Here is a 15,673-nt window from a genome sequence, read left to right as displayed (position 1 = left end):
CAAACAAGGCAAGGAGCAGAGCGATGTATAAAACCAGGGCCCTGGGCTGAGCACCTGCCCCTGCCCCTACTGTGCCTTCCAGAAGGGCTCTGACTTACCTGCTATCCAGCTAGTGGACTCAAGCCGCCAGGTCGACCCGCCCACGGTGAGTCCCTATTCTCAGACCAGTCCCAGACACTCCCATCCCCAGGATGTTTTGAACAGACAGGGGAGAAAGGCTGAAAGTCAAAGTCTCTATGTCAGCCTAGACCTCATGTTTGTTTTGCACTCCCCAGATGTCCAAGGCAACTTCCGCCAAAAAAACAGCGGCTGCGGCCCCACCTCCGGGATGTACCCTGGATATCAACGACCCCCAGGTCCAGAGCGCGGCCATTCGCATCCAGGCCTCTTACCGGGGCCATAGGTGAGGGGGAGCCCGGAGCCCTCAGGAGGAGGGGAGCAGGAGCTGCAGAAATCGCCCTGACCTGCAGCGTGGGCGTGGGGGGGAGCTGAGCAGTGTTATGGACTGCTGGTGTCACTGGACTTAGGGAAGAGAGTTTGACGAGGTGTGGAAAGGTGGCCGACAAGATCAAATCATTTCATCAGGGTAACAGTTCAAGAACAGCACCCCCCCTCCCTACCCACCCGATCAATTGAAGTTCTAGCGGGCCGAGGGGGTGGGGGCAGGGGATTCGGTACGGCGGTCCAGATCCGCGTAGTGGGAGCTCTGGGCCCTGACCCGGCTCTCGGATAGGTCCCGGAAGGAGCTTCGCGAGAAGGGGCCGCCACGAGTGCTGGAGCCGCTGAAGGACGTGGTGCTGATCGAGGGCAGCGCGGCCAAGCTGACTTGCCGCATTTCGGCTTTTCCGGACCCCTTCATCCGCTGGAGCAAAGACGGCAAGGAGCTGCGCGACGGGCCCAAGTATCGCTACGTCTTCGAGGACCCTGACGTGGTCGCCCTGGTGGTGCGCGACGGCGAGCTGGCAGACCTGGGCCAGTACAGCATCAACGTAACCAACCCCTTCGGCCAGTGCTCTGACTCGGCGCGCATCCTCGTGGAAGGTACGCGCGTTCCCCGTGCGGCGCCACCGCGAAGAGCATCACCGCCTCCCGGCGCCGCAGCCGGGTCCCTCCAGCGAGCGCCTACCGCTGGGCCTGGCCGAGTCCCGATGGGGTTGAGGACACAGCCTGGGGCGCAGCGGCGCGCGGGCTGGCTAGCCCTTCCTGCCTCAAGATCCCGCCCTCACCCGCCCCCGCCCCAGACCGAGAAGTCCGCTTTGGGCTCTAGTCACTCCACTCCAGCGCCCCAAGGTCACAGCGAGCCAGAGGCAGAGCCAGGGTTAGGGCCCAGGTCTTCTGGCTCCGCCCCAGGGCAGTGTTCACTGCTCGGAACTATGTCCATCCAAGGCACTGAGATGTGTAAACGCTCCCGATCTTTCACTCAGCGTATTTCTTTTCATTCCCCCATCCCACCGTGGGCAGGAGCAGGGCCAGCTATTAGTCCGGTTTAACAGCGGAGGAAATGAAGCCCCAAAGAGGGTAGACTTGTTCAACGTCCCACTACGGTCTTAAATATATCTCATATTTAGGGCCGGGTATTATCTGGGGACGTGATGCCCCTGCTCCGCCTCACCCCTAAGGACCCTCCCCGGGTCGCATGCCCTTTCCCTTCTTCTAGTCCCTGCGAAGATTCAAAAGGGACCGGATAACACTAAGGCACGCAAAGGCGCCACCGTGACGCTGACCGCGGAGATCATGGGCGAGCCTGCGCCTGACGTCGGCTGGACCAAGGACGGGGAGGACATCGAGGAGGATGACAGGCGAGGGCGGGGTCCTGCCGCTGGGGCGGAAGAGGGCCCAGAACCCCGGCGGGAGTGGGCCGGGAGCGGGGAACGCGAAGCGAGGACCAGAGCTGGCTAACCAGCCTGGCCCCGGGCGCCTGTAACCTGACCGCCGCCCGCCCTCCCCGCTCCCCCTCTCCCTGCCAGGGTGTTCTTCGAGATCGGCAGTACCACCACGACGCTGACCATTCGCCGGGCCACGGCCCAGGACAGCGGCAAGTACGAGGTGTACGTGGAGAACAGCCTGGGCATGGACCAGAGCTTTGCTCGCGTGGACGTGGCCTGAAAGAAACGCTCGGATCTTACTCCCTGGCTCCAAGCCCTGGGGTGCGTGGGACCGACGACCCTCCCCCCCCATCTTGCTTAATAAAACTGCTCTTTCTGACCCTCCGCGTGTTCTGGTCTTTGGGGACGCCGTTTCTTCTTCCCTGAACTCGCACCCACGCTTACTCCAGACCCACACACTAAGGTCACAGTATGTGGGGGTGGGAATGTTTGGAGAGTACCTGGTTTCGTGCTTTACGTTACAGACTGCAAATCTGAGATAGGCTTTCTCTCACACTACGGAGCTCCTTCATTTCCCCGCGGGACCGCGCCAGGAGCTCATGACCCCGCCTCCTCTTTTTCCGTCTACCTCAGGCCCCACCCACTCGCCGCGGTCGGCGCCCTCGCCACGCCCATTTCACGGCTGGCCGCACCTCCTCTCGTCTCTAGGCCCGCGTCTTCCTGGGACCCTGCTCCTCCCTTGGCGGCTACACTGGGGCCCATTCCCAGACAGTGCAAAGTCCTAATCTCAGCTTCCCTCCTCTGCCTCTTAGGCCCCACCCTTCTTCTCTTTAGCCCCGCCTAGATCCCTTGGCCATGCCCCTTGTTCTCCCATAAGTCCCACCTCCCTCCTCTCCTGTAGTTAGAAACAAGCGGGCGTTGGGGGGTGGGGGTGGGAGGGGCGGATAGAGGAGAGGGCTGTGGGAAACGACGGAATCGTAAGAACTACTATTCCCGGCATACTCCGCGAAAGAGTTCTCGCGAGTCGCGAGAAGACACGTGCGCGGAAGGAGCAAGCAGTAGCGGGCGACAGAGCTGGAATAAAGGGAGCTAGTGGTAAAGGTTGCTGATGGAGGGGTGGCGAAAGGGGTAGAGGGCAGGGGACGGCCCCTACACTGAGGGCTGCTCGGAGGTCCCGGCTGGCCCTTCGGAGGTCTGCTCTTGTGTTGGTCCCACAATCCCCTGGCTACGCAAGGCTAGGGTTTATTAGACAGAGTCGGTTGTGGCGTTCAGAGGGTCAGCAATCATTGCTTCGACTCGAGTTTCAGACTTGTCTCCAGTATTGGGACCCAGGGGGAGATAGATTCCGTGTTTGAGATGCCAAGGGAATCTGTCTTTTGATTCAGGGTTCATCACTTAAAGGTTAGTTTTAGGATTCAAATTCAGCATATAGGGGGTTTTTTGCTTGGACTTGGGACTCACCAGATACGTTATTACTTAGGATTCATTCTTAGGATTGCAGTTAAATATGTGGGGCTCACTCAGGATTTGAGATTCAGTATTCAGGGTTCACTGTTGGGATCTGGGGCTTAACATCTGTAGCATAAGAATGGAACAGTTGGGAATCAGTGGGTTTGGGGTCTAAGGTCTGTTGCTGAGTTTCTGAGTTTGCTGAATGTGTTTATGGCCAGAAGGAAGTCTGATGGATCAAATGATGGGGTGTGGATTTCAGGATTTAGCAGAAATCACTGTGGGGTTTTAGGGCTGGTTGGAATCTGGGTTGGGGTTTCAGATGTATGGGATTTGTGAGATGTGTCCAAGGAGGGACTCTATTGAATTTCGGATTTACATCCTGTGAGAGGGCTAAGTGTTGCTATTTGGGGTTTGGGGTTTGCTTGGGATGTGAGTGGGGTTCTTGGGCTGGGGTGTGAGATCTGAGCCGGATTTCTCTGTTGGGATTTGAAGTTTAGGTAGCAGTTGCCATCATGCTCAAAGCTGTGATCCTGATTGGAGGCCCTCAAAAGGGTGAGGAACCCAGGGAAAGGGGTAGGGAGGTTGGGCTGGACTGACTGGGGAAAGGAGGAAGAGGGAAGCAGGAAGCTAAAATGTGCTTCTCTCTTCTCTCTCAGGGACCCGCTTCAGGCCTTTGTCTTTTGAGGTGCCCAAACCCCTGTTTCCAGTAGCGGGGGTGCCTATGATCCAGCATCACATTGAGGCCTGTGCCCAGGTAACCCCAGAGGTTCCCCCTCCCACCTAGCTTCCTGTTCATCTTCATGCTCTATTCCCCCTCCAACCACGTCGTGTTCGGACCAGGCCTAACTCCAGGGACTACCATTTATAAATGACAGTGTGAATGGTGTCCCTCGGAGCTGTGCAGTGCAGCTGCCCTGCTCTCTTCGCTAATCTGGTTTCTCATCTGGCCTCTTCTTGTTCAGACTTCACTCCTATTTTTAAAGCATGGAATGCAAGATCAGGCAGGAATCTTCGAGACCATTTAAAGCTATAGTCCAAGGAACCTGAATGATAGCAAAGCATGGAACTCAAACCCTTGCTCACTGTGGAGCTAATTTCTTTATTGCTTTTGGCATCAGGACAGGCAAGGTTTTACCTGAATCCAGTCTCTGCCTGCTCTAAGGACTTGAGTAAATTCCTCACCCTTTCTGAGCCTTAGTTTTCTTACTGGTCGAATGGGGTGATTAAGCCTACTTTGGGGGGATGGCAGGACTTAAGAGATGATGTGGTGAAGTGCCTAGTGCAATGTAGGCACTTGATAAATGGTACCCTTATCTCACACTGATCTCAAGCTCAGACTGACAGATAATAAATATGGGAGAAAATGAATGGATGATCTTTCCATGCAGCTTGGTAGGCAGGATCTTTCAAAGCTAGGGTGATCCTCAGATGCGGGGATGGGGTGGGCAAACAAGAGAATCATATAAGATTGAAAGAACAGGGACAGACTTCCTCTAGGTTTCTTTTTGTCTGGAGGAGAACACAGACCAGAGTGGTAAAGTGAGTGCGTAGGGGCCCCACAGCTGAGACCAAAGCTCTGGCCTCTGGACTCCTGGGCCTGTATTCTGTCCTATCGGATAGGTTCTTTTTTCCTCCCAACCTCTTCCCTTGTTCTCAGGTCCCTGGGATGCAGGAGATTCTGCTCATTGGCTTCTATCAGCCTGACGAGGCCCTTACCCGATTTCTAGAGGCTGCTCAGCAGGAGTTTAACCTCCCCATCAGGTGTCTGTGCGGTATGGGGGCTATGGGGCGTATGGGGAGTGGGAGCAGTGCCCAAGGCCTCAGAGTTCTTGTGAGTGGGTTGAGTCAGCATTCGGCAGACTTTGCCCTTATAGATTAGGAGGGGTCTTATTTGGGAATCTCTGAATCCTTGAGGATATTGGCCTCAGGCAGGTGTATTTCTGGGAGCAGGAGGAGTCAGGTGCCCAGGCTCATGCTATCTGCCTCCTCTCATCTCACTGAGCCGGCTTTGGGGTCCCCGGGGACAGGTACCTGCAGGAATTTGTGCCCCTGGGCACAGGAGGTGGTCTCTACCATTTCCGGGACCAGATCCTGGCCGGGGGCCCCGAGGCCTTCTTTGTGCTCAACGCTGATGTCTGCTCCGACTTCCCCTTGACTGCTATGTTGGATTCCTATAGACACCAGCCTCACCCTTTCTTGCTCCTTGGCACCACGGTGAGGGGGCCGGGAGGGCTGGAGGGGGTAAAGGGGGGTGATCCAGAGAAGTTCCTGGAATGCAGTGTGTCGAAGAGGCAGAGGCAGCCCAGAGAGCTAGAGGGAACGGGCATCAACAGGGGAATGTGCCAGAAATCCCAGCAAGTAGCAGAGGAGTTGGTGGCGGAAGAGACCTGAGCCCTTTGGCTGCTCAGAAGGAAGGAGGGGGAGGGCCGCTGTCAGTTCTCCCCCGCTGAAGGCCTGTCAGTGGCGGAAATACGTGCCAGGTGCTACAGGGGAGAGAAAGAAAAAAAGAGAAAACAGACCTCACCGCCCTGGAGCAGGCGGGTCATTGTTTTGGTGTGTCTGTCTTTCAGGCTAACAGGACACAGTCCCTCAACTATGGCTGTATTGTAGAGAACCCACAGACACACGAGGTGAGAGCAGAGACAGGGCTGGCTGGGTTCTTACTCTGTATCATCATGTCCGCTCCCCTCTGCCTCCAGAGAATGCTAGAATGCTATTGGGTGGGCTCCAGTGCTGTCAATCAGGTGGGGCATACCCTTGGCCGTTCATCTTCCATTCTAGGGAGACTGACAAAGAGCAGAGATTAAGAGTTAATTTCCATGGGTGCAGCACCCCGACGGCTGTATGGTGTTCCGTGCGGTGTTCTGTGGAAACATGAAAGGAGGCGCACCCCAGCCTTGCCTGGGTGGGGGCAGGGAGAGCTCCCTGGGCAGGGTCAGAGTTGGGTTAAATTCATGGAGATGAAGGAGACAGGAAGGCGTTGCTGGTGGAGGGAATAGGCTATGCAAGGGCACAGAGGCAGGAAACAGTATGGGGCCTCTGGCATTCCCGAGGTGGGAGTGGGATGGCCAGGTAGAGGGTCTCAGTCCTAGTTTGTGAAACTCCCTACCCTGAGCTCCACTTTCATACAGCCCTCTTATTTGTTCAAGCATTAGTATCAAAAATACACTTAAAACAGGCACACGCAGGGGCCCTGGTGGGCTCAGTCGGTTAAGCGGCTGCTGCCTGCGGCTCAGGTCATGATCCCAGGGTTCTGAGATCGAGTCCCACACCAGGCTCCTTGCTCAGCAGGGAGTCTGCTTCTCCCTCTGCCTGCTGCTCCCTCTGATTGTGCCATCTCTCTCTCTCTCTCTGACAAATAAATAAATAAAATTTTAGGGAGCACCTGGGTGGCTCAGTGGGTTAAATCCTCTGCCTTCAGCTCAGGTCATGATCCCGAGTCCTGGGATCGAGCCCTGCATCGGGCTCTCTGCTTGGCAGGGGGCCTGCTTTTCTCTCTCTCTCTGCCTGCCTCTCTGTCTATTTGTGATCTCTGTCAGTCAAATAAATAAATAAAATATTTTAAAAATAAATTTTTAAAAGAAAAAACAGGCACGCACACATAGATATGTGCAATTTTTTTTTTTTTTTTAAGTTTTCTACTAGGCACTAGCTAGATATGGAAGAAACAGAGCCAAAGAAATAGAATCCCTGTCACTCAGGAACACCCCCACCCCCGCCAAACACATACACACAGTGGGAAGGACAGTCAGAAATCAACCATGGCAAATGACACAAGGGCCATAGTAATGTGTGGCCAGAAGCCAGGGGTGCCCAGACCTGAGAAGGTCTGCATAGTGCGGGACAAACACAGGTTCACGGAGGAAGTGGCAAGGTCGACCGGGTTTTGAAAGCTGAGTTTTCCAGATGAATTGCTGAGAAAGGGCATTCCAGGCACAGGCATGCACGGGCAGTGAATTGTGTGCTGGGGGTGCTGGGAGGTGGGGACAATGAGGAGGGAAAAGGCATGCCATTGGGATTTGTCCTGAAGGTGAAGGGCAGAGACTCTGCATTTTAGGAAGACCATCCTAGCAGCAGGGAGTAGCTGGTGGTGAGTAGGTCTTAGGGGATGGTGGCAGAAGTGGAGGGTGGAGGGCTGGGGAGGGGGCCCCTCTGCTGGACCCAGCCTGCTCTGTCCTCAGGTCCTGCACTATGTGGAGAAACCCAGCACCTTTGTTAGTGACATCATCAACTGTGGCATCTACCTCTTCTCCCCGGAAGCCCTGAAGCCCCTTCGGGATGTCTTCCAGCGTAACCAGCAGGATGGGCAACTGTGAGGCGGGCCCCATGGCCCTGTAACCCCAAGTCCCCCAGTCACAGAGCACACCCCCACCCCCAGGCTCTGCAGGCTCTTCACCTGCTCACCTTCCTCCTCCCTTTTCCTTTCCACTTGTCATCCCTAGCCAAGCCTTCCCAGTCCCCTCCCCTTCTAACCTCATTCTGTCCCTCTTCCTTATCCATCCCAGTTCCTCCTCTGTCACTGCCTGCCCACTCCCCTTCTGGTCCATTTCTCTCCAGCCCTGAGTGTCCCGGAGATGTCTTTTGGAACAGACGGCAACACGCACACTTGGGCGCACACACGCTTGGGTGCAGAGACATGCAGAGAGAGAGAGAGAGACACACACACACTCACTCACTCACTCACTGTCAGGCTGAGGCTCCCCTCAGCACATACCACATAGAGCCCTGCTGGCCACAATCCCCTCCCCAGGTCATCCCTGTAAGGCCCCGGACCTGATAAGGGCCCCCGCCCCGTCCCTGTCCCCGCGGGTCCTGGCCTTCACTCCCTCCTCCCCACCGGCTCCCTGTCTCATGCTCCACTCACTCCCATCCATCTCTGCTTCTCTCTCCATCTCTTCTGGCCTCTGTCTGTTTCTGCTAAGTTGGCATCTCTACCATCTCTCTCTCTCTCCCTCTCTTTCTGTGACTGTCTCTGCCCTCACCAGCTGTCTTCCCCTGGGGTGAGTGTCTGTGTTTCATTCCATCCTGTGAGAGGGAGGGTGACCCGAGGTGGGGTTTGGAGGAGTGGATGGGGAGGAGAGGGACATGGGGGGGAAGCTACACCCGGGCGAACTCCCTGGGCCTGGGGCAGAGATGGGGGATCGGTCCATGCCTGGGGGTCCCCTGGGATCGCACCCCAGGTGGGGGTGGGAGGATGATGTGGGTAAGGAGGGTACTGGCAGTGCTTCCTGGGACATGAGCGTCCCTTTGGAGAAGATCTAGCCAGGCCTGGAGAGTGGGATTCCCTGGGATCACTATCCCTGAGACACCGCGTTGGCCTCCTGGGCGGGCTCAGCTGGGGAGCTGATGTCCGCGTCTCCTCTCTGCCAGGGAGGACTCCTCAGGCCTGTGGCCAGGGGCAGGCACCATCCGCCTAGAGCAGGACGTGTTCTCCGCCCTGGCTGGGCAGGGCCAGATCTATGTGCACCTCACTGACGGGATCTGGAGCCAGATCAAGTCCGCAGGGTATGCCTCATGAGGTGGCTGGGGCACCTGGGAGCTGAGATTTGTGGGGGGTAGGCACCTGCTGGCCCCTGAATCCTCCATCCCCCTTTGTGGCTCCCCCAGCTCAGCCCTCTATGCCTCCCGCCTCTACCTGGGTCAGTACCAGCTCACTCACCCAGAACGCCTGGCCAAGCACACTCCCGGGGGTCCACGAATCCGAGGTATGTCCCCCTGCTCCCTTCCTCATCTTTGCCTCCAACCCCAGCCCCCTGTGCCCTCTGAGCCAGGACTCCTGACCTCAGATTCAGAGGTGAAGCCCCAGTCCCTGCCCCGCCCCCCCACAACCAGGTATGGTGTGGGGTAGCTGCCCCCAGGTCTTCTCTTCTGCTTTTAGGAAACGTTTACATCCACCCCACAGCTAAGGTGGCCCCATCAGCCGTGGTAAGTGGGGGGCCAGGCTGGCAGGATGGGTGGGATGACGCAGAGAACTTCTGAGCTCAGAAGGTGGGGCTTTGCTTTGTGGCCACCCATTGTGCAGGCTCAAGCAGGTCCCTTCCCTCTTATCTGTTCTAGAAGGGGCTGGATTCTGGTTTCTCCAAGGCCCCCAGGGCTTATGGGATCTGTTCCTCTCCACAGCTGGGCCCCAATGTCTCCATCGGGGAGGGGGTGACCGTGGGCGAGGGCGTGCGGCTCCGAGAGAGCATTGTCCTCCATGGGGCCACGCTGCAGGTAGGCACCCGGTGGCTGGCTGGGAGGGGGTGGCCCCCGTGGGCTCAGCATCTGGACCCTTCTCCTCCCTCACCGCACACTGTCGTGTTTGGCAGGAGCACACGTGTGTCCTGCACACCATTGTGGGCTGGGGGAGCACTGTGGGGCGCTGGGCCCGTGTGGAGGGTACTCCCAATGACCCCAATCCCAACGACCCCCGAGCGCATATGGATAGTGAGAGCCTCTTCAAGGACGGGAAGCTGCTGCCTGCCATCACCATCCTAGGTATGGCTTCCTTGGGGACTAGGGCTGGGGAAAACCTCCACAGGTGCTGGCCTTGCCCTGTGGGGATGGGACACACGTGTGTGTGTGTGTGTGTACGTGTGCGCGCATGTGTACGTATGCTTATGTTTATTCCTTTAGCAAACATTTACAAAGTGCTTGCTGTGTGCCAGGCCCTGTTGAGTCACTGGGAGTCTGAGGCCAGGGCGCAGATGGGCAGGGAGGGATGCCTCCCGGATGGCCATGGCCCCAGCTCCTTGCCTCTGGCCTCCCCTCCCCACGGCTTCTTAGTGGGGGGGGGGGGGCTTCCTCCTCTGGGTGCTCTCGTTCCCGGTTGCAGGCTGCCGCGTCCGGATCCCTGCTGAGGTGCTCATCCTGAACTCGATTGTTCTGCCACACAAGGAGCTGAGCCGCAGCTTCACCAACCAGATCATCCTCTGAGGGGGACTCCCAGAAGGCACCCCCCCAACTCCCAACTCCTACCTGCTTCCCTCGAGGCTCCTTCCTGCAGGGTCGGCCTCTGTCCAAAAGGACCAGAGGAAGGCAGGCAGGATCTTCACGTGCCAGGCGCAACGTGGGTGGCTGGGGGACTCCTGGCCTCCCTCTTCGGTCCCTAATAAACCCAGGTGGACCTTGGAGCCAGCACGGACTCCCGCTTGTGCCTGGGCTGGGGGTGAGGGCGGAGGGGGCGGGTAGCTGAGTCAGGCCCCCCCACATTAGCATTTAAATTGGAGTCGTTGCTGCGGGCTCATGAATAATGAATCTGGAGCCCTGGTAAATCTCCCCCTCCCACTGCCTTTAGCCTCTTGCGCCCGCTCTGCTTGGGAGGAAAGCCCCCAAGGCTCCCAGCCTGTCTGGCCCCTGCCTTCACCCCTGCTCCAGCACTGAGGGCTCGCCCGCCTTCCTGTTCCTCTTCACTGGGCCTGGCTCGAGCTCCGAGTGTAAGGATTCCAAAAGGAAGGGTGCAGGATTCTGGCTGGGCTGTGGGACGCTGGCGGTGGGCTCAGGGACCGAGAGCCACGGGCCTGATACTGGGTCACCAGTGGCTGCTTTTCTCAGTTCCTGCCCAGCCCGGCCCCAGCCTGTTTTCCGCTTTGCCAGCTCCATCTGCTCCTAGCCTGGCTTTTGGCGGAGTGGGGGTTCTCCCCACCCGAGGCCTGCGTGGGTTCTGTCTCTTACTCCCCTGGCAGGTGGGGCAGACCTAAACTGGTGCCTCATCATCTCCAAGTCCGGGAGTGTGCTGGGAGGGGAGGGGCCCTGGCCACTTCCCACCACCCTGACTCCGTCCTTTGGGAGATCTTAGTCCTCTCCACATTCCCCTAGCCCCAGAGCAACCCAGCCATCTCTCATGTTTGCCCATGACCCCCATGTGCCCCCTCTTGGTACCCCCCCTTTCCCCAGCTGTGGGTGCAGAGCTTAGTTGCCAGATGAGCTGGTAATGATCGTAATCTGCTAATTGAGAGGAATCTAATTACCCAAAGAGAATGGGGGGGCAGGGCGTGGGTGGGAGGGAGGAAGGGGTCCTGGCAGCAGGCAGGGGTGGTAGGCGGCGGGGCGCCGGGACCTCGTTATCAGCACCGGGAGTCTGGGATTTCATAGCTTCTTAGCTGGACCATGGGGAAGACCCGCTCCCCCAGTAGCCCGGCTGAGGGTAGTGTGGGGATTGGGTTGGATTTGCGCTCCCGGGCCCCCTCCGGCCCAGCAGGCTGCATGAGAGCAGGCGTGAAAGGAGCCAGGCTTCAGCAGCCCAGACCTATAACCTGCCTGTGCTTAGACTCTTCCCCATCTCCCGGCCCTACCTCCAGCCCAGATCTTCCATTTGCATGGGGTGGGGAGGGGGCCACAGATGCCTCCTCTGGGCCTGGGGTCAGCTCCCTGAGGGAGAAGCCGGGAGATGAGAAGGCTGGGCTATGTGTCTGGGGCCGGGGTCTCTTCCCTGCCCCCCACCCCAGTCCTGACCCTTCTGTTCCAAGTGGTTGGCAGAGGCCATGGCAGTTCCATCATAAATATGATAATTTAATTATTTTCTCAGCAAAACACCGTGAAATCCAATAAGTCTGTGTCAGGCCCTGGCCCCCGGGACCCCCCTCCTAGGCCCAGTGGGGGTGGGGAGAGGCACTGGAAGGGGAAAGGGTCAGTGTTTGGGATGGGGGGATAGCTAGTGTAGTTGGGATCTTTGAAACCTGTCCCCTCCCACCAGGCTGGCAGAGTCCCTATCGCGGGCTCCTGGGGAGGTGGGGGAGGTCTTAGGAATTGTAACGCCCTCCACTCCTCTCCGGCTCTTGTCTGCCCTGGGAAAGACCGCGCGCCAATTCATCTCTGAGGGCACAGCTCAGGGCCCACGATGTGGGAGCCCCCTGCTCCTCCACGTCTAGGTCTTCATTGGCCCTGTATGGGTAGGAGGGTGCTGGTCCCCAAAGGGTTTGAGGAGAGAAAACCAAGGGAACTGGGGTGGGAGGTGGGGGGGTGAGCGGGGGAAGGGATGCGGGGGAGGGGTGCGCTCCTGCCATTAGTGCTTTTTTAGGTTTCCATAAAAAGATTATTCTGTAAAATCAGTGAGGGGGAGCAGGCTTGTGGAGGGGGGGCAGGTCCCTGGCGCCGAACTGGATGGGGCGATGGGAGGAGGGCTGGGGATGGGGACTGAGCTTGGAGAGAAATTTGGATGGGCTTCAGGAGCCAGCGAGGGGAAGAGGCCGAGCCAAGAACACAGATTGGGGGGAGGTTGGCCGGGGTGGGGTGGAGTGGGGGCAGGGCCCTCCTCTCCCTCCTGTTCCCTTTGGCGAGGCTGACCTGGGCCCCAGTCCCACCCCAGTCTCCATCCCCTCCCCCTGGCGCTTAGCAGCCATTATCGGGGGAGCAGATTGCCACCCCCTCCCCCTCTCCGGGAAGCAGGCACAGCTGGGGCCCCGCCACATCTGCCGCATCAGCACCGAGCACAGCTGGGTGTGCCCAGAGCCGCGCTCCCCAAAACACAAAGGGGAGGGCGGGGGCCAAGGAGAGCCTAGACCCCGGAGACAGACACACTGACACCTCTGCCAACAGACACACTCCTCAGGGTGAAGCTACACCCACCACCACCACACACGAGCTCCCTCCTGTGCAGACAGGAGAACTGACAAACACGCAATTACTCTGCCCCGCCCGCCACCCCCGCTCCCCTCCTCCCGCCCCTTCTTCCTCCTCCCCTTCCTTCCCTCCAGGCTCCCCTCTGCTGCCTGGGCCACCTCGGTTCTTCTGGAGGGAGCAGGGGCCTCCCCTTTACCGAGCGCCCCTTTCTGAGAGGCCTGGAGAACTGGAGGGCAGGAGGTAGTGAGGGCTGCAGGTCTAAGCGAGGAGCCTGGGCAAAGCCGCTGTCCTCCCTCCGTGCCCATACTCGACACAAAGAAATCCCCTGTGGAGCTCTGGTTCGTGCCTCTTTGGGTGTGATGGAGTCTCTATCCCAGGGCCAGCTGGCTGAGCACCCTTGACTGGTGCTCCCCGTGACGGTGTTCCATCAGCCACCTCAAGGAGGCGCTGCGTGCCCTCTGTTCTGTAGCCTGGAGCTCAGAGGCTCCCCGGGCTATTCCCTGCCACCCCCCAATCTGGCATGCACTCCACTGCTTAGCTCTGCTACCCTTGGCGTGTGCAGGGCATGAGGGCTCGCCAGTAGTGGTCAAGTCCCTATCCCCAGAGAGATGAGCAGGGACCCCTTCTTTCCTGTCTTTGCCAGGAGATAGCCACCTTCTGGCCCCCTGATTTAATCTGGCCCCTTTCCCAGCCCTCGCTTCTCCTGCTCATCTTCTTGGTCCTGATGTCCTGCCCTCAGCCCTCTCCTTCCTGCCCCGCACCCCCGTCCCCCGTCCAGCGCCGTGCCCCCGCCCCTGCCCCTCAGAGCTTTAATCCCTCCTGCTGCTGTGCAGCCTTATCTGCTCCCAGCAGCTTTCACTGCTGCAAAGCCCTCTCCCCCTCCTTCTCTGGATCTTCTCCCCCTCCTTTCCTGGCTCCCTCTTCTCTCTGACCAGCACCCCCACTCCCAGCCTCTCTCTGCCTCTCAGGCTCCCAGGATGGCTTCTAGCTGACACCAAATTTGCACTCCAGTACCCTTTGCCCTGTCTCCACGTTCCAGTCTGAGGTTGCCCACCCACGCCCACTCAGGTCCCTTCCTCCTCCCAACCTGACCCCCCCGCAACCCTGCAGGCCCCACAGACTTGGGCAGCTTCTGCCTCGCCAAGATTTTTTCTTCTTTTCGTCTTTCTTCCCTGCTCTCCCTTTTCTGGTCCCCTCCTCAGTTCCTCCAGCCACTGGCCCCTCGGTCTTGGGCCTGATGCCCTTCAGCCCCCAGTGATCCATGGCCTCAGCTTGGGCATCCCCAGAATAGGATGGGATCACGCCAGGCTGGCCCTACATAGGACGGGGTAGGGGGTGCAGAATGCTGGCCAGCAGTGGGGGCAGGGCCTGGCGGTGGGACGCTAACCCTCTTCAGTCGCCTCTGATCACGTCCTGGCCTCCCCACCCCCCTTCACTGGAACTCTCATTAACCGCTTCTCCTGCCTCGTCCGCAGCATAAATAACCCAGATAAATCAGCCGCCGTCCGCCCCCCGCCCCTCGGCCCCCGCACAGCCCGTTTGTCACCGCTGCTCGCTCACCAGCCAGGCCTGGCCCAGTCCCGGCCTCCGCCCCCCCATCCTTGTCCCTTCCCGCCCACGTCTGTCCCACACTAGCTCATCCCTTGGTCCGCACCAGAGCCAGGGTTGGGACAGGTGTCTGGGCTGGGAAGGGTGGCCAGGTGCCGTCCATCCTCTGGGAGCGGAGGAGGCTGGGGACTCTCTCTAGGAGAATGCTAAGAGTTTGGGAATTGTGTCATTTATGAGTGGGCCACCCAGGAAAGGGGGCTGGGGTCCACCCAAGGTGAGAAGGGACAAATACAGATGGTGGGGGGCGGGGAATCTGCAGAGGTCGGGGGAGGGGAAGTCCGGAAAGCTCAGGTGCGGTAAGGACCTTGGAGGCTCCCTTTGGAACCCCCAAGCTGGATCACGGGAGGTCTTTAGTTCTGCCTTTGAGGCCTCTTGCCCAAGTAAAACCTGTACCTTCTCAGGTTCTCTGGCAGAACCTTCCTGCCCTGTCACCTCCCTCACTCTTCTGCCCCCCATTCCCGTGCTGTCTGCCTTGTCCGGCTGTACAGATGCCACTCTAATCTCTCTGCCTAATGGTCCCTCCACAGCCATCAGGAAGCCTCGTTCACCCTCTGGGGGATGGGAGTGGGTGGAGAATTGCACCAGGAATGGGGACAATTGAAGAGCAGAGGAAGCCTGGCCCTGCAGCCCCCTCACCCCTGTGTCTCTCCTGTGCCCCACACCCACTTCCAGCTGAGTTCCAGATGGACCCTCCCCCTCTGCTCTCATCCAGCACAGGTCCTGGTCAACCACACTTGCCCCCCTCCCCATGCTCACTGCAGGGGTGCAGCTGGTCCCAGGAGGGTAGTGGGGGAAGCCAGGAGGGGATGGGGGAGTTTGGGCACAGGGCGGGGGATGGGGGTGGGGAAGAAGCTGGGCCGGGCCCCAGGGACCAGCTGGGCAATGAGCCGGGGAAGCAGCCGGGAGGCTAAATGAGGGAGATTATCACCCAACTGCAGCCGGGCAGAGAGGGAGGCAAGCAGGGAACTGGGGAGAGGGAGGGGGAAAAAGGACGGGGGGGTGGGGGGGCAGAGGGGAAGGGGTACAGGGGAAAGGGGGGGAGAGGAGACAGAAGAGACCAGAGGGGGAGGCACAGGATGAGCGGAGGGGATGTGGGAGGGGGCTCCCACCAAGCATAAACAGATTCCTAGGGGTCTGGAAGACTGGGTGATGGGGACCTGGGGACAATTGGAGACAGATGGCTGTGGGGTAGGGGTGAGGGGTGAATACAGTGAACTGCTCGCTGCTCCACTTCCGCATGGCCTGAA

General features: G+C 59.0%; 2 protein-coding genes across 8 annotated transcripts; both read left to right on the top strand.

Moving 5' to 3' along the window:
• Positions 1-189: 189 nt before the first annotated feature.
• Positions 190-2,205, top strand: SPEGNB (SPEG neighbor). Its single transcript, XM_059167953.1, has 4 exons — positions 190-403; positions 734-1,041; positions 1,658-1,799; positions 1,968-2,205. The coding sequence occupies exons 1-4, from the start codon at positions 276-278 to the stop codon at positions 2,104-2,106; spliced, it is 717 nt and encodes a 238-aa protein (XP_059023936.1). The 5' UTR covers positions 190-275; the 3' UTR covers positions 2,107-2,205.
• A 604-nt stretch (positions 2,206-2,809) lies between these two features.
• GMPPA (GDP-mannose pyrophosphorylase A) lies at positions 2,810-10,394 on the top strand. Of its 7 annotated transcripts, none has more exons than XM_059167948.1 (13): positions 2,810-2,927; positions 3,771-3,830; positions 3,935-4,032; positions 4,936-5,039; positions 5,306-5,492; positions 5,849-5,908; positions 7,460-7,590; positions 8,649-8,783; positions 8,886-8,983; positions 9,157-9,203; positions 9,336-9,491; positions 9,587-9,755; positions 10,093-10,394. In XM_059167948.1, the coding sequence occupies exons 2-13, from the start codon at positions 3,791-3,793 to the stop codon at positions 10,191-10,193; spliced, it is 1,326 nt and encodes a 441-aa protein (XP_059023931.1). In that variant the 5' UTR covers positions 2,810-2,927; positions 3,771-3,790; the 3' UTR covers positions 10,194-10,394. The 7 variants fall into 7 exon arrangements, with proteins under 7 accessions (XP_059023931.1, XP_059023929.1, XP_059023935.1 ...); XM_059167946.1 differs by having other exon boundaries at positions 2,819-2,921; XM_059167952.1 differs by having other exon boundaries at positions 2,820-2,921; positions 9,399-9,491.
• Positions 10,395-15,673: the final 5,279 nt, after the last annotated feature.

This window comes from Mustela lutreola, chromosome 3, assembly GCF_030435805.1.
Source record: "Mustela lutreola isolate mMusLut2 chromosome 3, mMusLut2.pri, whole genome shotgun sequence".
NCBI classification, from domain to species: Eukaryota; Metazoa; Chordata; class Mammalia; order Carnivora; family Mustelidae; genus Mustela; species Mustela lutreola.
The sequence above is the reverse complement of the archived record's forward strand: the minus strand, read 5'-3'. Positions and strand labels throughout refer to the sequence as shown.

Excerpts from the sequence above, each read along its gene's own strand:
- GMPPA (XM_059167948.1), top strand. The coding sequence starts at position 3,791 with ATGCTCAAAGCTGTGATCCTGATTGGAGGCCCTCAAAAGG. Across the intron at positions 7,591-8,648 it reads AACCAGCAGGATGGGCAACT|GGAGGACTCCTCAGGCCTGT; the intron begins GTGAGGCGGGCC and ends CCTCTCTGCCAG. Across the intron at positions 8,784-8,885 it reads AGCCAGATCAAGTCCGCAGG|CTCAGCCCTCTATGCCTCCC; the intron begins GTATGCCTCATG and ends TGGCTCCCCCAG.
- SPEGNB (XM_059167953.1), top strand. The coding sequence starts at position 276 with ATGTCCAAGGCAACTTCCGCCAAAAAAACAGCGGCTGCGGCCCCACCT. Across the intron at positions 404-733 it reads GCCTCTTACCGGGGCCATAG|GTCCCGGAAGGAGCTTCGCG; the intron begins GTGAGGGGGAGC and ends GCTCTCGGATAG. Across the intron at positions 1,042-1,657 it reads GGCGCGCATCCTCGTGGAAG|TCCCTGCGAAGATTCAAAAG; the intron begins GTACGCGCGTTC and ends CCCTTCTTCTAG.